This window comes from Leishmania donovani, chromosome 27 (assembly GCF_000227135.1).
Source record: "Leishmania donovani BPK282A1 complete genome, chromosome 27".
Lineage (NCBI taxonomy): Eukaryota > Euglenozoa > Kinetoplastea > Trypanosomatida > Trypanosomatidae > Leishmania > Leishmania donovani.
This window is the reverse complement of record NC_018254.1, coordinates 392,290-412,055: the sequence shown is the minus strand read 5'-3', so window position 1 is coordinate 412,055 and position 19,766 is coordinate 392,290. Positions and strand designations below refer to the sequence as shown.

The 19,766-nt window shown below is 59.1% G+C and overlaps 5 protein-coding genes and 1 pseudogene across 5 annotated transcripts, besides 1 other annotated feature; all 6 read left to right on the top strand.

Annotated features, from left to right (window-relative positions):
- The first annotated feature begins 1,250 nt into the window (after positions 1 to 1,250).
- On the top strand, positions 1,251 to 1,310 carry LDBPK_271000 (annotated as a pseudogene).
- Positions 1,251 to 1,310: a sequence feature.
- A 1,814-nt stretch (positions 1,311 to 3,124) lies between these two features.
- On the top strand, positions 3,125 to 3,790 carry LDBPK_270990 (hypothetical protein, conserved; the record flags this gene model as incomplete). The annotated part of the gene is made up of 1 exon (XM_003861907.1): positions 3,125 to 3,790. The coding sequence occupies one exon, from the start codon at positions 3,125 to 3,127 to the stop codon at positions 3,788 to 3,790; it is 666 nt and encodes a 221-aa protein (XP_003861955.1).
- Positions 3,791 to 5,058: 1,268 nt separating this feature from the next.
- Positions 5,059 to 5,763, top strand: LDBPK_270980 (mitochondrial RNA binding protein 1; the record flags this gene model as incomplete). Its single annotated transcript, XM_003861906.1, has 1 exon — positions 5,059 to 5,763. The coding sequence occupies one exon, from the start codon at positions 5,059 to 5,061 to the stop codon at positions 5,761 to 5,763; it is 705 nt and encodes a 234-aa protein (XP_003861954.1).
- A 1,647-nt stretch (positions 5,764 to 7,410) lies between these two features.
- LDBPK_270970 (hypothetical protein, conserved) lies at positions 7,411 to 9,351 on the top strand (the record flags this gene model as incomplete). The annotated part of the gene is made up of 1 exon (XM_003861905.1): positions 7,411 to 9,351. The coding sequence occupies one exon, from the start codon at positions 7,411 to 7,413 to the stop codon at positions 9,349 to 9,351; it is 1,941 nt and encodes a 646-aa protein (XP_003861953.1).
- An 839-nt stretch (positions 9,352 to 10,190) lies between these two features.
- LDBPK_270960 (hypothetical protein, conserved) lies at positions 10,191 to 10,784 on the top strand (the record flags this gene model as incomplete). Its single annotated transcript, XM_003861904.1, has 1 exon — positions 10,191 to 10,784. The coding sequence occupies one exon, from the start codon at positions 10,191 to 10,193 to the stop codon at positions 10,782 to 10,784; it is 594 nt and encodes a 197-aa protein (XP_003861952.1).
- Positions 10,785 to 13,412: 2,628 nt separating this feature from the next.
- LDBPK_270950 (hypothetical protein, conserved) lies at positions 13,413 to 18,122 on the top strand (the record flags this gene model as incomplete). Its single annotated transcript, XM_003861903.1, has 1 exon — positions 13,413 to 18,122. The coding sequence occupies one exon, from the start codon at positions 13,413 to 13,415 to the stop codon at positions 18,120 to 18,122; it is 4,710 nt and encodes a 1,569-aa protein (XP_003861951.1).
- Between the last annotated feature and the right edge of the window lie 1,644 nt (positions 18,123 to 19,766).

Below are 19,766 nucleotides of genomic sequence, written 5' to 3'. Positions count from 1 at the left end.
TGCTTTTTTTTGTTTGTGCTTTGGTTTTCCATGTGGCTCCTCCTGTGCGTCGCTCAGAAACGTGTTGTCTCCATGGAGAGTATGTGACTGCGGATCTTTCTTTTTTTTTGTTCGGGTTCCCTTGTGTGCGTGCGTATGTGTGTGTGTGTGCCCTCCGTGTCTGTCTGTGTGTGTCTTCCTTCGTTCGCTTTTCACCTTCCCCCTCCCTTTACTGGTGATGTAGTCTATATGAGAAAAGAAAGCAGCCTCCACCAACGCACACGCGCACCTAGACAGCTTAATTTAGCGGCACGGGGGAGGGAAAGGGGAGGGGAGAGGGGAAAGGATGGGAGGGTATCATGGCAGACGCTTTAGCTCTCTTGCGTCACCCTCTTGTGCCCTTCCTCTGTTGCTCTTTGGGCGCCTTTTTTCCTGATCTCCGTCCACTCCCTCCACCTTTTTCTCCTCAAGAGATATGTGAATGTGTTCCTGTCAACGAGCGCATGGTTAGAAGCTCCCCTGTTCTCCCCCTTTTTTCGTCGCTTTTTTTTTGTTTTCTGTTCGAAACACGAATGACAACAACAATCACCACATACAAACTCGCAACTGCACACAGGCAAGAAGGTGCGATGCATGCTGCTGCCTGAGTCTGTTCAACTCACCGTCTACCATGCTTCTTGTGGGGTCGACAACGCTGACGAAGAAGGTGGGAGGAGGAGTATCGGCGACGCGGTGACTGTCTTCTGCTCTCTCTCCCTCTTGTTCAATCTGTCGTCGTCACCGAGAGCACCCATCGGAGGTACGCGCGCAGTTTCGGTGCGTATGCAGCTACATCACCCCTCTTCCACCGCTTACCGCTTCACGGCGCCATTCGAGTTTGTGTGCCTCTGCGCGCGTGCGTCATCTCACCCGGCACAAACGGACGCCCACAAGCACGCACGCGGCTACACCTTCTGCTCTCACCCTCTCCCCTTCCTCCCCCTTTCCCCCCGTGCCGGGACCTGAGAAGGCTTCTCGCGCGTATTTTCGTGCCGACGTCCTTGCCGACGCCGCCGCAGGTGCGATACGCCGAGCGGACGGGCACGACCCACCACCGCTACTGCTTGTTGGCGTTTGTGGTACTGAACGGAAGGCAAAGGTTGACACTCGCGTTTTTCTCTCTGCACGTGCGCGTCTGCACAAGAGCGGTGCTTATTTTTCGTTTCTTAGCCCCCGTCGCGCTCGCTTCGCCTGCACGAGATCGTCGTCCGCCCAAGTGGGTTTTGACGAAGATGATGATCAAATCGGACACCCACCCAGAGCGCCTCATGCACGGCGACGGCGAGTTGTAACCGAGCAGCCACTCCAGCGGCTCCTTGTAGCGGCGGGCTAACACGCGCGCACGCATTCGAACGCACAGAAGCGGCCCGAGGCCAACTACGGTGCACATGATAACTTCGATGGCAGTGCACCAGAGGTGGGTAAGCCGTGACATTGACAGGAGTGTCACGGGCGCTCGGGGCGCGTGTGCCGGCGGCTACTGGAGGCCGGTGGGACGAGTCCACTATGCCGGTCAAATGCATCGAGCGCTGTGTTGCTCTTCCCGACTGCGCCATGTTCAACCCGACGCGACCGCAGGCCGACTTCAACGAGCGAGTCGCGGAGTGAAGCATCCGCGTCGTCCAGCGCCCGTTCGAGGCGCTGGAGCAGGATACAACCGAGATGGTACTGTACCCGGCAGAGGTGGGCGTGCCGAATATGACGAAGGTGGCGCGGGCGTAGACGGCGCCGCGGTGGCGACGGCTCACCACGAGCCATCATAGCGTCCCCTGCTTTGCGCGGGGCATCGTCACCGGTTTTGAGGCGCTGCTCAGCACTATTCGCACGTTCCGTGTCTGCGTGGATGAATAGCGCCACTCTCTGGTGAGCAGGAAGAAGGGCGCCCACGGCCTGAGTGGCGTCGCGGCGAGAGTCTGTCAGCAGCGGAGTGGTAGCGGCGGCGCCGGCGAGGAGACGCGTGTTGTAGGGGCGCGCACGAAAGCGGAAGTGTTCAACTGCGTTCCAGATATGTTCTGGCACGTTATCGAGGCTGTCGCGAGGACGTACTACTCTGAGAAGCTGATGAACCATATCGCTTTCTCGCGACAGCACGGCCGCGTGGTGAGGTGCGTCATGAGCTGCTGTCTCTGCAGAAGAACTCCGAGATATCGCTGCCGCGGTACCACGTCTTCACGATAGCCTTCAGCCCTCGGGGAGAGTGGGAAAAGGTTGTGGCGACAGTGCTGGCGCACTTGTGCTGCGGTTAACAGGGGTATTGGATGGCAAACGAATACGACAACCTCCGCCACTGCGGCGCGAGTGTGGTGAGCGCGATGGCGCGTGTGTGATCGACGCGGCAGTCTGCTAGCTGCGCCGAGGCGACGGTGCAGGTGAGGTGTGTGTGCACCCGTTGATGTGGGCGCAGCAACAGAAGAGAACACAGAGAGCGAAGGAAGCGGCAAAGCGCTCTGCGAGTTTTCATGGCGCCCCGCACCTACCGGGGGTGTGGGGAAAGGTAGAGGGGCGAAAAGGGCGGCAAGGAAAAATCAGCATCAGGCGCTCAAAGACGCGCGGCAGCTGTGAGGTCTGATGCCACGGACTTTAGCGCAGTTCTCCAAGTTTCGTAACGTTGCAGCTCCACCTCTTGTCTCCCGCAGCTCCTTTGGGCTGCCCCGCGCTGCTCCCTCTCACTTTATTTGCTAACGCACTTTCTCGAGTATATATGTACGCTGTACATGTATACATATATATATATATATATATGCTCCCCGACGTCTCTCGCTTCTTTTCCACGCTTGTGTGCTCTTCCTCTCCGCCGATGGACGTGGGTGCTTGGGTATGCGCGTGCGCGTGTAGGAGTGTCCGTATGGTTTCTGGGTGCTCTCGCTCGCGTCCGCGTGCCACCCCTCTCCCCTAAAGCGCTCGTCAGCCACGCAAGAGCACAACGCGTGCGAAAGCAGCGGCAGCAAACACACGCAACACCCACACAAACACCACGCGTAAGAATCGAACCTCACATCACGGCTGTGCTGGTGCTGTGGAGCGACGGCAACGAGACTACCAGAAAACGTCTCCCTTCCCCCTCCCCCAATTGCCGAGCACGCTCTTTTCTTTTTGTCTCTCGCCCATGCAGCCAAATAGTGCGCCAGTGTCGTACGGGGCCCAGCTGCGGGCCTCGATGCAGACGCTTCGCGCGAACGACATCCAGTTTGAGCAGTTTACGCGCGGCCTTGGGGCGGTGCTGCAGCAATGGACTGCTCTGCAGCTCGTGGCCCAGCACTGTGACAGTCGTGCCCCTGCTGTGCTGTACGAGGATTTGTGCGCCTGGCACAAGCGCGACGGAGAGGTGTACGTGGATGACATGGAGGTGTACTTCGAGGAGTTCTTCGACAACATTCACTCCGCCCGCATCGAGGATGATAGCATGCAGGAGGTGGGGTCGGTGCTGCACGACATGTACTGCCGCTGCTGCCTCAACGACTTTAGCATGGTGGAGCACTACCTGCAGACGCTGACGATGTATGCGCAGACAAACCCGGTTGCCATGTCCGTGAACGGTGGCACTGCCGAAAACCTCGAAGACGATGCCGAGGAGGACGCCGAGGTGGGCGGTGATGCGGACTCTGAGGAGGGCGTGGACAATGAGGATGAGGAGTCGGAACCAATGCAGACCTCGGCACCGCAGGCTCCGCAGCAGCCACCACAGGCACCGCGCCATCAGCAGCAGCCTCAGCGCAAGAAGCGCAAGAACGCCTCGGTTCGATCCAAGGATGGCTGGAACATTGTCCAGTAGAGGCGCATATGTGTGTGTTAATGCAGGGGGATGCCATCGAGGCAGCGTGCGACGCACGGCTTGATGAGGGGCAGCAAAAGCAAGCAGCCCTCTTTGCTTGTTTTTCCGTTTTCTATTGTCGTTTCTTTGCTGTGCCCGTCCATCCTTCGCCCCACTGCTGCTACTGCTTGTTTCGCCCGACCGCGACACCCCCTCCCTCGTTCATCGCCCATTCTACTGGTCCGCTTCTTTTTCCGAGGTCGTTCTTCCGCGTCGAGATGTTTGGCCCATCTCCTTCTACTCGATGCTTCGGACGGAGCTCGCCTGTTCTCTCAGTTGTTTATGTCTTCGTTTACCAACGTTTAACGCAACTAAAAGGCAATGCCATGACCTGGAAGCAGTGATAACCACCGCCCCCAACAAAAAGAAAGCGCATAGATGGCGCTGCGAGCCAGCGTGTGACCTGCATCCATGGCGCTGCCGACCACGGGACCTCGTCGCACACGCCGACACAGCCGCGTCGAAAAAACATGTTGGAATGCAGAGGAGAGCACAGGCAGGTGCCCCAATTCCTTCGCCGTGCACAGCGCATGCATGCGTGTGATCCTCCGATGGCTCTCTAGTGGCCTGCCAATGCAACGCATTACTTTCTCTTTGCGCAGACCCCTGGGGCCACGGGACCTGCTCTGCGCCACAGCTGCTGCTTCTGCTTCGATACACTTCCGTTGCATGTGTGAGCGCTGTCCAAAGCGTCACATCATGCTATGGGGCGCCCAACTCTCACCCGGCAGGGGCGATGAAGTGGGGGGGGGGAGTGCGGCGCCACTCCGGTGCTCGCGGCTGCTGTGCAGCGTGCAGTGTCGCACATGTTGTTTCACATGCTTTCATCGATTCAACTTCTTTCTGTTCTCGATGCACTCTTCTTCTCCGTGCCGCACCCTATGCTCGCCCCCTCTCTTTCTTTGTTTCGCGGAGCTTCGTGTTAACTCACAACCGAAACACACACCTCAACGGAGCAACTCCACACTTTTTGTTCGTTGTGCGGCGCCTTCGATCAACACCATTCGTGTGGGAAAAAAAACTTCCGCTGTCTCGCCCCTCCCTCCGTCCCTCTGCAAAGAGGCCACTCGCTGTTTGGCCGTGTCACCGCCTTCTCCTTTGCTTGATCGCTCTCGTATTCGGGTGGTTTTGTAGTATCGTAGCAGTAGCCTGTCCTTTCCTTTACTCCGCTCTCCTTGGCCTGTCTCCCACGCGGCACTTGCCAAAGAACAGCAACACACGCACGCATCATGTTCCGCCTCGTGTCTGCAAGCCTTTCTCTGGCGACGGCGTCCGCCTCGTCGGTGCGCTTCCAGTCCAGTTCCGCCATGCCTGCCATGAACCAAAACCGGCGCAGCCAGAACCGCCGCAACTTTATCTCTACGAACTCGCTGCCCAAGTTCGAGATACACGACGTGCGCGATGACCCGGAGCACGGGAGTATGACCCGTGTGTCGGTAGACGGCAAGCAGCTGCTTGTTTCTCAGTTCCCGCAACTCGGCCCTCGCAAGGCGGACCCGAACGACACGACCCCGCAGTTTGACCGGGGCCGTCGTATCTCGATGCGCTTCCGTCATATTGACCTTGCCGGCTTCGTCAGCGTCGTCGAGAACCGCATCCCGAGCCACCACGTCAAGAACAACGCTTTCGAAATGGCGTTTGAGAAGACGACGAACGGCTACGTGTTGAAGGGCCAGGTGCACCGAAGCAACTCGCAGGCCAATGAGGAGTGGGCGGTTCGCTTCGAGAATCAGTTTGCCGTAACGATGGAGCACTTCCTCGAGAGCGCGCTGACGGAGAGCTTCGGGTTCGCCCAGCACCAGCGGGCCCTGGCGCGGGGGGACAGTCCACCGAGCGACAGCCCCCAAAACAACCAGGACCGCAACAGAAACCAAAACCGCAATCAAAGCCGTCGTCGTAACAACAACAGCAACGCCGAAAACCAAGAGAGCTGAGCAATTGATGCCTGCGAGCAAGTCGCCTCTATGCACGCCTCCGTGCGTGTGCGTGCGTACCGACAGAGGGAGACAAGGGAGAGGCGGATAGCAGTGATGGCGCCGTGTGGAGGTTTGGCCGGTTGGAATAGGTTGATTGAGCCCCCCTTCCCTCATGTGTGCCAACCCGGTGAAACGGCGCCGTGGTACCTCATCAAGCAGGTGCGCGCGTGCCGTGCATCGACTGTGTGGTGCCCACCATGCAATCAAGCATAGTGTTTACAGATGTACGTCTCTTACGAGTACGTGCGTGGCTGTTGCGGAGAAGGAGTGGAGAGAGGGGGGTGTGCTCGCAAGCCACCGTGCGCTGGACGGCATTGAGAATATGAACAGTTACATGCCGCAGAGCTTCAAGAAAGCCGTATCGACCCCACTGTGTTGTGGGGTGCGAGAAAGGTGGGGATTTGTGATCGTGCAAAGGTAAGCCGGAAAAAGATGGCCGCTGCCTTGATTGGGAAAAACGCGTGCCGATGTACGCGAATGCAATGCAGACGGAAACAAAACAAAACCTATGCGGCGACGGCGTTGCCAAGGAAAAGGAGACTGCAGGTGCTCGTCCTTGCATGCAGCTCGATCGTGGAGCGGTGCGAATCCACGCCTTGCTGCTATCTTATGCGGCCGGCGACTCGCGCTTGCTTCGCCGTTGCACGCTTGTTTCCTTGAGGGATTTTCTCGCGTGTGTGCACATCAGCGCAAATGGGGGCAAAGGACTTGCCTCGCTGGCCGACACGGCTGTTCGACAAACGCGCATCTGGGGGCCGCACATGCGCCAACAGCATGTATGCGGCACGCGACACTCGGGAACCCTCTCTCCTGTTTTTGGATCGCTGCTCGCCTCTCTGGCACGTGCCCTTACCTCTCCCCTTCGACCCTCTACCCCTTACCACCCCTTTTTCCGTTCTCCTTTTTGTTTGTGGGGGAGGTGCCCGTGAACCACGGAGCTCGTTCTGCGTATATCACAACCGAAAAACGCCTTCGGCACGCTGCCCCCCACCGTTGTGCCCTCACTGCCTTCCACAACGAACCGCTTCTTCGCCCAAAAAGCGGCGCCTCAAAACGAGCGTCTTGTGCGTTTCCCTCGAACACTGTGTTGGGTTTGTGCTATTTCTTGCGTTGCCGGTCTGTTTTCTGTCTTGGTCTTCCGCGTATCATCTGAGCGGTAAGGAAGGAGTGCGCCGTCACTCACCCCACTATCGCATCCGCCCCTCGCCCCTCGCCCCCCCTCCCCCGTTCCCTCCTTCCCTCCGCTTCTGTGCCACGCCTCGGTCTCGTGTTTCCAGAATCACCGAGCGCCAGGTCTTTGTGCGCGTTGCTCAGGGCCGAGAAAGACAGTTAAAAGAAAGCACTTGCCGACGATTAGCGTGCTCTGCTCTCAGCGAGGAAGCGTGTGCGCAACGGATTCGCGCACCCTGACACATCTCACCAACTTTTATTCTCCTCCGAGGTGCTGTTTTCCGTCAGGGAGCGAAGAGAATAGAGGGACTCAACAATACTGAAGGTGCCGTTGTGTACTAGCCCACCGCCATCCCCCGACACGCTTGAGCGGCGGTCGTGGCCACCCTGGCTTTTTGTTTTTCTCTTTTGTGAGCTGCGCGGCGTCGACGCGCCATGCGCTCGTTGCTGCTGCGCAGTTCGCCAAGGTTTGCCGCGGCGCAGGTGACGCCCCGTGCCGCCTATGCGCTGTGCCTGCACACGCCTCACCGCTGCGTTTTCGTCCGTGAGCTCTCCACCCCGGCCACTCTCGAGAGTGGCGACAGCAGCGTTGCTCCTTTCCCTGCCCGCCTTCTCTGGCAGTTCAGCAGCAAGCGGCCGCGGCACCTCGTGCTCTGCGTGCGAGAACCTCTCCCCGCCGTGGCACCCCTCTCCCCGGAGAACACCTTTGAAGACTTGAGCGCTGCTGAAGCGGTGGGGGCATCTGCAGCGCGGACGGTCGCAGTGGATGGTGCGCCGCGTGCACAGGAGGACTTCATGTACGGACGCCTGTTCCTGCGGCCCTACAACGTGGCACAGCTTTTGACAGTGTTGCAAGGCTGGTCCGATTTGCCTGCCGTGGTGGAGCGACCGCGCTCCTCCTTGACGCTGAGCGCTGTGCCACCGTCGTCCACATCCGAAAAACCGGCAAACAGCAGCAGCGTTGACGAGCGACCCAGGGAGGTGATGCTGAAGGCTCGCGTGACGCGAAAGACAACCCTGGCAGCGCCCGGCGACTCGGGCAGGGCCGCCATCCGAGGAGTTGCAGCCTACTCCACGGATGCCGATCCTGGTGCTGAGGAAGACCAACCCGACGCCGTCTACGTGGATGGCGACATGAGCACTCTGCATGTGATACTTCGCGACGCCGACCTTGTTCTGCTGACTACCCACCTCGAGAGCGTTTTGAGCGACCTCTTCGCCATTGAGCACTGCAGCCGTAAGATGGAGCGACGGAAATCCTTTGACTCACAGCGCAGCCGAGTGAGCCATCGCACTGGCGCCAGGCCGAGCTCGTTCGAGAGGTCTTCGGCGAAGCAGCCGCAGTACCTCAGCGACCGGTGCGCGCCTGCTAAAAGAACCCACGGTAACATGATGGAAGAGGGTTACCAGAGCCGCCGTCGTCAGCGCGGTAACCGCGGTGGTAGTCGCCATCACGGCGTCACCGCCGCTCCTGCGCAAGGAGAGTGGAGCCTATTTGAAGCGGCACCTGCGAAAACTGCGCCAACGGCGGTCACCAACGAAGCGGAGGATGACGACTACCAGGAGATCGTGGAGGATGTGGAGGAGGCCGAGGACGGCGAGGACGACCACAAAGATGCCACAGGGACTTGCAGTGGAGCCACGCCATCGAGCCAAGCTGTGGCCTCCGCGGCCTCTGCTGCGTTCTCGACGTCGTACATCACCACCCATACGCGAGAACGAGGTAAGATGACGATGGAGTCGGCGGACCGCTATGCCGAGGCTCGGTTCATGCGTGATGGCAGCGTGGCCGCGTCAGAAGTGGAGGAGGTGGGCCGCGTCGGTGATTTCGATGTGCGCCGCCGCACCCGTCAAGCGCAAGGGAGCACCGAGAAAGGCGACTCGCGAACGACGGTGCATGCCACGGCGACCACCGGCGCATTCCGCTCCACAAGCGGAGAGGTGACCGGGAGCTTCTCGTACGAGAGATTGTCCACGACGACAGAGGCGACGTCTGCAACGACGGCTGCAGCAGCCGCTGCGGCGACTGCTGTTCCTCTACGTTGCGAGACCGCAGAGGGCGACAGCGAGGCAGCCGCTACCATCGACATCACGGCAGTCGAATCGCAGCCGAGTGCAGAAGTGGATGACCGGAAACATGGTGAGAGCGAGTTGCACGAGCGCCAAGTGGGGGAAGAGAAGAGTGCGGTGGCTGGGTCTGCCAAACCAACTCGCAAGCGGCAGGCCAGCGGCAGCGCTGCTGCGGCCGGCAAGAAGAAGGCAGCCAAGAGGAAGTCCAGGAAGGCGCCGGCGAAGCGGAAGGCCGCGCCCTCTAACACCGCCTCTGTATCCGCGCCCCAAGGAACGGCCGAGTTTGCAGACACTAGGGTACTCTAGGCTGCCGTTGCGCTGTTGTGCCTAGCGGGTCGCATTCATGATAAGTCGCCTGCAACTGTCTGTGAGCGTGTGTGCAGTTGCCTGCCCTGCTGTAGAATCGGCTGTGGCAGGAGGCACCCGAGCAACGAAAAAGGGAGGGGGGGGATGTTGTGCGTATACACCACAGCCACGATATACAGGCGCTTCTAGCTGAAGTGCTGTATCGCACGGGACTTCTACCTTTTTACAGAGATTCTAATGCGAACAGTCGACATGATCGAGCTTGAGAGCGAGAGAGGTGTGCAGATGCAAAGCATCTGGAGAGAGAGAGGACGATGCAGCGAGAGGGAAGAGGCTGGCGCGTGACCCCCTGCCTTGTGTCTCCCTCTAGTACACGTGCGTATGGAAAAGCGCCTGTGACTTCGTATGGGCGTTTTGTTTTCGTTTGTTGTGAGACCGAGAGTGCCAGTCTATGTCTCCGGCTACCTTGCAGCTCCAGCACATGTTCTCTACTCTCCTTCTTCGTGCCCCCGCTGCTCTGTGGTGGCTGTGCCCCGCACGCGTTCCCACGCTTCGCGCGTGGCTAAACAAAAATAAAATTACATGGGCGCTCTCGACGTTTATCATCGACGATGTGGCGGTTGCCAGCTCTGGCATCACGCATGCACCTGCACGGACACGCACGCACCGCACACATATCAGCTTGATCTTCGTAGCGTACACATCTAATGGGTTTACATATATATGCCGCATAAGCCGTTTTTCGTGCATAACTCCCCCAGTCCGTAGACGTGTTCATCACTGTTTGCGAATATACACGCACGTGCATATTGAGCAGCGAACGAACAACCACAGAAAAAATGCCGCAGGCCGCACTTCCACTACTGGCAAAGATTTGGTTCCTTGTCGTGGCCCCCGTTGTCATCTTGGATGCCATCTTCGTGCTTACGCGCGCCAAGAGCGTCAACCTGCCGCACCCCCTGGCCGAGGTAGTCCCTTTCAGATACTGGGCCATCTACGCCCGGTACGACCGGCGTTACGCTGCGAACGATGACCCCTTTGTCGTGGTGCAGTCGTGGCTGAACCTGGTGGAGGTGGCGATGGGGCTCTTCGTGACGCTGCTTGCTATATGCGATGCTCAAAACCTCGCCATCAAACTTGCGATCGTTGTGTGCCTGATGACGCTATACAAGACCGTCTTCTACTGCCTCATCGAAATCGCCGAGGGAGGCAAACACACGCGGCACAACACCGTTTCAGAGAAGTTGACAATGCTCATCGCGCCATTGTCGGTGTGGATTTTAATTCCGTCCCTCATTCTTCGTCAATGCTTCCGCGCGCTCGCCGTCGCAAGCGTGCCAGGATCCTTCAAGCCAAAGGCCACGGTGTCCCAGCATTATCAGCAGCAAAAACACCACGGCAACAACAATAATCAAGGCAAGAAGAAGAACTAGAAGCCATCGGCTTTGCCACGTGATTGTTGATACACACGTGTGTGGTGCGCTACCAAGTACCCCCCCCCCCTCTCTCTACATGCCTCTTGTCTTCATGTGGAGGGGGAAGCGGGTGTTCCCGTGCGGGCGTAGGCTTTTCTCAATCGTGCCACCGTCACACTTCCACTCCCGATCGCGTTCTACTGCACCACCTGCACCCTGTTCCTGCCATCTGCACCATCTTCCATGATGGCCTTCAAATGCGCCTGGAGGTGCTGTGTGCTCATTTCGTTGACGTCAAATCTACCATTATTGTACTTCAGGGTTCCTGGGCGAAGGCTGATGTACCACGCACTCTCCAAAAGTGATCAGGTGACAGCCTTTTCAGCGATCTTCTCGACCCCCTCCCCCCCCCCTTCGGGTGGGGGGAGAGGTTTTGATATCGTTGATCTTGTTCAAATATGGAGCATAAACCAGGTTCCACGCAGTACCTCGGCACTGTATCTGTACTTTTTTCTGTTTATATTCCGATACCTCAACACAAAGATGCAGATGCGGGTATATCCCACCGAGACACAGGGGCAGGGGCGTGGACTGACCTTCCTGAATGCCGTTCTCGCTTATGATGGCCTTGTCGCGCGTGGAGGCACCGAATGCGGAGGAGGAAAGGAAGAAGACGTCTGTCTGGGGGCGGTAAGAGGTTCCTCACCTCTGCAGCAAAAATCTGCCAACCGCCCCGCAGCTTGCCCTGTTTCTCCTTACGAGGCTTTTTTTTTGCCCACAGGCTCTCGTGCGCGATCAATCGGTTATAACAAACGTGCGTGTCTGCCCCACCCAACCTCCCCACCTTCCATTGCTCCCTTCACCTGCGCTGACCCGTTTTCCCCATTTCTTTTGAACACCGATTTTCCTGTTCTCCCTCCGCGTGTTCTCCTGCTGCACCCGCAGAGCACACACGCACAGACACACCACTCGTGTACGTTGCTACCCCTCCCACCGACGATCAGCTGAGAGGATCTCACATCGAACTTCGCCGAGACTCTTTGTCGTTTGGTTTTCCCTTTTGTGTACGCTGGAAGCACGCACGCCTTTCTCAAGGCATCTACATCCCCCAACCAGCCCTTCTTTTGCCCACCTCGCACCCCATTCACGATTGCACACTTAAGCCTTATCACACAAGCAGCGCCTTATCTTCCCTCGTGCACCAGCAGAGCTGGGAGGAAGGAAAGAACGCAAGACTACGCGGTGCAGGCACTCCCACACATACACCCACCGTTTACACTCTCACGTTTTCAAACATACGAGGAAGGAGCTAACAAGAACAGAGAGCCGCAAGCCGACACGACATTACCACACGGTATCAACAGAACCTTCGCGTCCCCCAGCTCGCCTTCGGCCCTCTAGCTTCCTCTCTAAACGGCGAGGGCGTTGGTGTGCGTCTCATTTTTTTTTTTTGGTGCCTCTTTCGACTACAGCCATTGCCAGCCGTCCCTCCACGCAGACAGGCACGGACACGGACTGCATACAAACCCACGTCCAGGTAATCAGATCTCACTACAGACGCAAAGAGATTCGCACTCACACTGACGCCTGCCGGGATTGAACGTAACACCATCGTCAGCACCCACATAACCCCACATACCCTCGTAAAGAACGTAAGCGTGGCCACTGTGCTGCAGGCTGGGTGCGCTGTCGTGCACCCGCCTATCCTCTCATTTATTGTCTGTGCTTCTCTGCGCGTGTTTGACTGCGCACGAGCGCGTTGGTTTTTGTCCACGGATTTTTCAATCTACACCCCTCCCCCCTTCCCACTCCGCCCTCCCCCTTCACTTGCCCCAGTGCGCTTCTTTTCGTGTGTATCCCCATCGAAAATTTTTCTTTTCCTGTTCTCGAAGTCGGTGTCTTTGTGCGCGCGTTTCTTTTTTTTTTTGACGACGAAGGAGGTGGGAAGGAGAACACACGAAAACAACCACAACGAAAGGAGTACGAAGACACACAGAGAGAGAGAACAGATCGAGAAAGACATCCGATCACCTTTTTATAAGACTGCTGCTGGTTTTGTTTGCTTGGTATTAGTGTGATCGATCTATATCTTTCTCTATATATACGAGTGTGTTTGTGCATATTTTTTAAAAACACACATACACACATATATATCTGTATAGTAGTAGTACTCCCTCCCTTTTACCCTCACTCTCATTTTGTTTCGGTTCCGTTCCTTGAGCGTCTTTTTGCAAGTTTGACTTCATCGTGTACTTGTGCCTCCGTTTCCCCCCCTTTGCGTGTATCCCTACTACTGCTGCTGCTACTACTCCTGCTGCTGTAGGTGCTGCGGACCGCCAAACCTTTCTGCCGCTGCCATCCCCCTCCCTCCCTGCCTACCTACCTTATCTCTGTATCTGTGCCTTCCTCTTTTCTCGAACTCGGTGCTGTAGAGCGCTTGTGCGGTATTCCGCGTACCCTTGTCAGGACTGTTCCCCTCGGTCTTTCAGTGAGGTCGCGAGAAACATCGTGCTCCCTGTGCTCGCGTTAGCGCGCGCGTACGTAGCACTGCCGCCGCCTCCTCGCTTCAGTGCTCCCTCCCGTTGATCAAGGCGGCTGATAGTTTTCTTTTTTTCGTTGCATTGAGGCGACTGACGAGTTTCAGCAATGAAACGCCTCTCGACGCACCAGGGCAGCCGCCTGGCGAGCCGCCACACGGGTGTTTCAGTGACCGCTGGCACCGGTGTAACCGCGCCTGAGGCAACTGGACCGATTTTAGGTCGCCTAACAGGCATGCAATGCCATTCGGGAATGGGCGTGCCCAGTAGTAGTTTATGGCACTCATGCGCCTTCTTTTCTACCCAGTCATCCAAGGCGGCATCGCTGGCCAAGGCCGCGGCCGCCTCGTTGCCTGTCGCGATGCCGGGAGGAGCTGCGGCAATGCCGGCCGCGTCGCCCCCGTCTGCTGCTGTTGCAGCCTCAAAGCCAGCAGGCCGTAGCGGCAGAGGCGGCGGAGCATCATCGCGCGGGCGAAAGGGCGGGTCTGGATCGGCGGCGCCGCAGGAGCAGCTGCCTCGCAAGCAGGTGGGTCGGCGGCACCGCATTTCACCTGCCGCGGCAAAGGTGGCGGAGAATGCTGACGTAAAACCGATGCGTAGCCGACGTGCAAGTGATTCACCGCGCAGACGTGCGACGCCGAAGCAAGAGGCGAAGCGGCTGCTTCGGTCGCTCGATCACAACGCATCGTGTGCGCCAGCTGCAGCTGGCAATCCGATTTCAATCCCAACGAAAGCCAAGGAGGGCAAAGGTCTTAGGCAGGTGGCGTTTGCAGCCACTGCGGCGGCGAACGCTAGAGCCGCAACACCGTCTGCCGCGGCTGCGAAGGCGGAACGGACGGAGGCAGCATCTTTGACCACTGCCCAGCTGTTGCAGCATCTGCAGCTCACATCGTTTGTGGAGCGCGTCGCGGAACGGGTCAAGGCATGGGCGTCTTCCCTGGCGGAATGGGCGCAGCCGGCCTTTGACCCCGCACTGCGGGGGTGGGAGCGGCAGCTTTCGCTGTCCTTGCGCAAGGACTCCTTCGCTGACTGCACGGCCGTTCAGAACGCTATGCAGCAGCGCTACGAGGACCAGTTTGGCCACAACCAAGACGACGTCGCCTTCCTCACCCTTTATGCGCGTGTGCTGGTGAACAACGCGATGTTCTGCCTCGTCAGCTTCGAGACATACCGCAGCACGCAGCTGCTGCACGAGGCCGTGCACGTAGCCAAGGAGGCATACGTGCTTCAACGACGTCTGACGCAGGGCCAGGAGGACGGCGCCGCGGCGGCGGCGCAGGGAAAAGCTCGTGGCGAGACCGGCACATCCACAGCGGCAGCGGCGGCAAGCGCTTCCAAGCAGCCGTCCCTCGTGGGTGATCCGGAGTGCCACCTGTTTCTCTTGCGCGTGCTTCTGGCGAACGCGTACGCCAGTGATCAGCAATACTGGAAAGCTTCCGAGCAGTATCAGCTGGCGCTTTCCGCGATGGAGCGCAACCCGATGTGGTGCCCCGAGCAGGTAGCCCCTGGTTTGGCGAGCCCGTTGCCGTTCAACCACACACTGGTGACAGAGGATGCGAAGCTATTTTACGAGGACAGCGTGCGCGTCGCCCACGCCATCTCGCAAGGTCGCGCGCAGCTGCTGCTGCTCCAATCGAAAGGACCCACGGCGACGTCCGCACGGCTGCTGCAGGTGCAACTGGCAATGGCGCGTTTACATCGGCGCGCTGGCCAGTACGCAGAGAGCCAGAGCCTCTACGAGAGCTACCTCGACGGCGTGACGGAGCACATGGAAAGCGAGGACGTTGGCGGGGCCATGCTGGAGCTGGGCCGACTTTTACTCTACAAGGTGAACAACAGCGAGGCCGCCGTGATCTACCTGGAGGCAGCCTCGAGCATTCTCCTCGAAGACGCTGAGGCGCTGCTGCAGGTAGCCGAGGCACATGGTGATAGTAGCGGTAGCAACCGTAGCAACGAGGCCACGGCCGCGGAGGCGCGCATAGCTGCCGGCAACGCAACACATCGTGCAGCTGGCGGCCTCATCGACGCTGCCATGGCGTTTCACACCGTAGGCAAGACGGGCCAGGCGATCGGGCTGCTCGAAGGATGTCTGCAGCTGCTCGACCGTGCCGATCTCGGTTTCATCAGCGGATGGGTGCGGAGGCAGTACGCGGACATGCTGGCTAGCGTCGCCCTCGTGGATCGGGCTCTCGAGGAGTATAGTCGCACGATTGAGCTGCTGCGCAACGGCTGCGGCGACGCTGTCGCACAGCTCGGGACGGCTGGCGAGATGGTTCCTCTTCACTCCGCGGAGGTGGAAGGCCACATGGCTTTCTGCCTCCAGACCTACGTCGGCGACCACAAGCGGGCCATGAAGCACTACCGCAACATCGTGAAAGGGTCCCACAAGAAGGACGCGTCGGTGACGAGCGCACAGGTGCGGCTGAACAAGCGCGCCCGGCGCCAGCGCGCCTCGACTGCTACGGTCGCTGCCACTGCCGCAGGCAGCACGGGTGCTTCGGACGGTGTCGCTTTCACTAGCGGCCAGGCGCGCGCCGGGTCGTCTCCTGCACTGCCGCGCGTTGACGTGTCTCTTCAACCGGACGTGCTGCACTGGGTGCTGAGCAACTATGTCGCGTGCTGCGAGCGCGTCGGCGCCTACGCGGAGGCGGTTGGGGTGCAGAGCCGCCTCATCGAAATCGAAGGCGCGTTGGGCGGCGGCGTCGTCGATTCGTACCTGAAGCTCATCTCCCTCGCTCGCCAGGCTGGCGACATGGAGAAGACGCTGGCGCTGTGCTTCTACATCTTTTTCCTGCCTGACGACATGATGGCGAGCGAGACGCGGCTGAGCGTCGCAAACAGCTTCGCCTCCTGCTGCCATCGGCTGGGGAACAGTCGCATGGGGTCTGTGCTGTTACAGGCAGTGCAGCAGGTGCGCGGCGACCACGATGCCAGCTCGCTCGCGCGATACGCCATGGGCCTCAAGACACTGGATCCCTCTGACCGCGTGCAGCTGGATTGTGTGGACATCGAGGCGAGCATCGACACTATCGGCCGCGTCTTCCGACGGGCCGCTAGCATTGTCGTGGCCGACATGGTCGTCAACGGCATCGAGGATGAGGAGCGGACCACTCGCGATGGTCGCAGAGCCAGCAGCAGTGACAGCAGCGCTGCCGCGGCTGCGCTGAGCGATGGCGGCAACGAGTCATCAGCGCCCTCTTCAACATCGCCGTCTTTGTGGACGCGGGAGCGCGTGGACAGGACGCTGAACAGCCTCATCGTGCTCAGCCGCGGCGCCTTTTTTTTTCACCAGAACCGGTTTATCAAGGATGCGGAGGAGCTGTACGCCGTTGCCCTGCAGCACGTCGACCACATCATCGCTTCCATGCCGATCCTAACGGAGAGGCACCAGCGAGAGATGGGCATCTTGCTCGTGAACTACGCCACTCTCAAATCTGCGACGGACCCGGAGCTGGCAGCCACCCTTTACGAGCGCGCTGCAGCAGTGTGCCCTACGTACCTGGAGGTGGCGGAGGTGGTGGCGGACGTCTTTGTGCAGTCCGGCGACTACGCCAAGGGATCTGTGTACATGAAGCGCGTCATGCGCGCGAACCCGTCGGCGGCGACGGAAATGCACATGCGACTGGCGCGGCTCGGAACGGGTAGCGCCTGGGATACGATGTCGCACGGGCAGCGAATGGAGGTAATGGAGCACCTGCTGAAGGGCCTCGGCGTAGCGCCTGAGCGCGTCGCGGCGGCGTTCGCAGCTGGGGTGCAGAGTCAGCTGACCAACGCGAACAACACCAACGTGGTCATGTCCCTCGGGAATCTCGCTCCGCTGCTGCTGGACGGCGTTGCCACCGCCACGAGTGAGGACGCTGTGTGCTTCGCTACCTATGTCGTGCAGACCCGCTTTCAGGAGCCGCAGCTGCTGAACCGCATGTACCGCCGCGCGCTGCTGCGCTTCCCGCAGCATGCCACCATCCTCGTGAACTACGCCACCCTGTGCATGCACTCTGGCTGCCACACCCTGGCGCGGAAGTACATCGCGAAGGCGTACGCGGCCTCCTCAGGCGATTTGAACTGCACCATGTGCTACGCCCATTATCTGTGCCGCTCCTTTGACGACCGGCAGGTGGGGTGCGGCGAAGCCCTGTACGCACACTTTCTCGAGCGGTACCCGAACGCGGCGCAGGCGCACGCGGCGTTCGCCAACTACATGGCTGGCGTCATGCCCACCCCCTTCAAGACGGAGCAGCACTTCAAGGCGGCGCTGGAGCTGGCCCCGTCGTCGGAGGACGTGGTGCTACAGTACGGCCAGTTTATGTGGGCCTGCACCGATAGCAAGACGGTCTATACGAACGATGAGGTGCGCCGGCGCGTGTTCGATCGGGTGGAGCAGCTCTTCAAGGAGGCAGTCGCCATCAACCCGAACAGCTTCACAGCGTGTCACCAGCTCGGCACCTTCTACGCGAACGGCCAACACCGCTTCGAGGATGCCATGGCAATGCTGCAACGAGCGCACAGGCTGCAGCCGGGCAACATTGAGGTGGTGCGACACATTCTCGGTGTCTTGCACGGGGAATGCATGCGATTGAAGAAGGAAGAGCTGCGCCGCGGTAGCGCCGTGGCACTGCAGGGCGCCAACACACAGTCCTTCTCTGGCCGACTGCGCTCGCTGGTCGATGCGACCAAGGAAATGTTCGAGCACGTGCTGAGGATGGACCCCAACGACAAGGCGTCGCTTGAGGGCTACGCGCGCTTCGCCGTGGAGACGCTGCAGGATCCGAAGCTGGCCGCTACCCTCTATAGGCGAATCGAAGAGCTGAACCGCAAGTAGGGGTGGCAGGGCAACATCAAGGGGACGACAAACGGGTGGGCTGCGCGTGCTTCGGTCTCTTTTGGTTTCCTTGACATCCCCTCCCCCTTCTTCCTGTCTGATGGTGCGGTGAGGGGGCGGGGTATGCGTGCATGATGAGCACCCATCCACCCAACGCGCGTCGACACATGCGCAGCGGCATGTGTGCACAGTGGGTACCTGTGCCTTCCTTCACCCCTTCCTTCTCGTGCTCCCTCTTCGACCTCAGTCGCAGGGAAAAGCGCAAAGGATACGACGAGGAACACAAACAGACACGCGGGCATCGCGGCTCCTTCCCCCCTCCCACACCACACCACACCAACTGACAACTCGAGTATACCAGTGTTACATATGAAAGATTCTCGCGAATGCCTAGATCTCTCGCTCTCTTTCTGTTTTCGTTTTTCTTGCGTTTTCCCTTCCTTACCTTTCCAAAGACATTGAAACACGCGCGCGCACACACACGCACGCCACGAACGCCACCGACGCTCACTAAACCCAGCAAACCGACTTACACACGCGGAAACAGAGAAGGCGCGCGCTTGGGATGCATGGGCACGTGTACGCAGAGCTTACTGTATCTCTATCTTTCTTTGTACCTCAGACGATTCCTTTTCCTTTGTTGTTCTCATGTGTTTCACCGTGCATGTGTGACCGACTCCCCCCTTCCATCTACCTCGAGATACATACACACAAACGCATGCACAGACACATGCATACACGTCCCTTGTACACGTGACAGACGTATGTGCACTTCTCCCTCACCTGCCCTTCTTTCTCTCCTTCCCTTCTCCTTCTTCCATCACGTGATGTGCCTCGTCTCGAATGTATTATCATCATATGTCTGTTACCGCATGTATGTGTACGTGTTTGCGTGTACACCGTTGTATGACTTTCTCTTCTTGCGAATCCGGTCTCGACTCAACCAACGAAGGCAAGCAAAGAAGAGCATGATTGCCCATCGTGACTTGGAAGGGTGAGGCGTGCTGCATGGCTGGGACTGGCGTGTATGGCAGGGCATACCCACGAAACACAGCGGCACGACGCTACCCGCTTTACCATGGCATTCAACGCCTACTCGGGCTTTCACGTGGGTTGAGTTCGCCCCTCCCCCGAGAAGGCACGTACTGGATAAGGAGCTGGAGCGGATGTCGCACCCGAATATCCAGGGGCTTTGCCCCTTGCCTTCTCCCTTCCTCTTCGCTCCCCACCCCTGCACCTCCTTCTGCGTTCATGCCTTTCCTCCCCTCCCATACGCTCTTTCACGTTCTCTTTCGCTACCCTGCTCCCTTCTACGTCCGTTACCCCATCGACTGGATGGCGACCCCGTATCCACGCTTCACGCACACGCACTCATATGCGCGATTCTATCCCCTCTGCGTTGCTGTTTTACGCGTTGCTTGTGCCGCGCCACGTTCCCGATTGCCCGTGATGCGTGTGGGGGTCTGCGAGGGGTTTGTTTCTCGCTCGCTCTTGCGCTTTCCGTGTGCGTCTTGCTGGCGCGCGCCCTCTTCGCTGAAGGACGCCGTGGAAAAGGAGTGAGGGCGGCGCCAACGGGAAATCGCAGCGGCGTTTTCACGCACACACACACACACACACACAGCTCTCAATCACAGCAGCCACAGG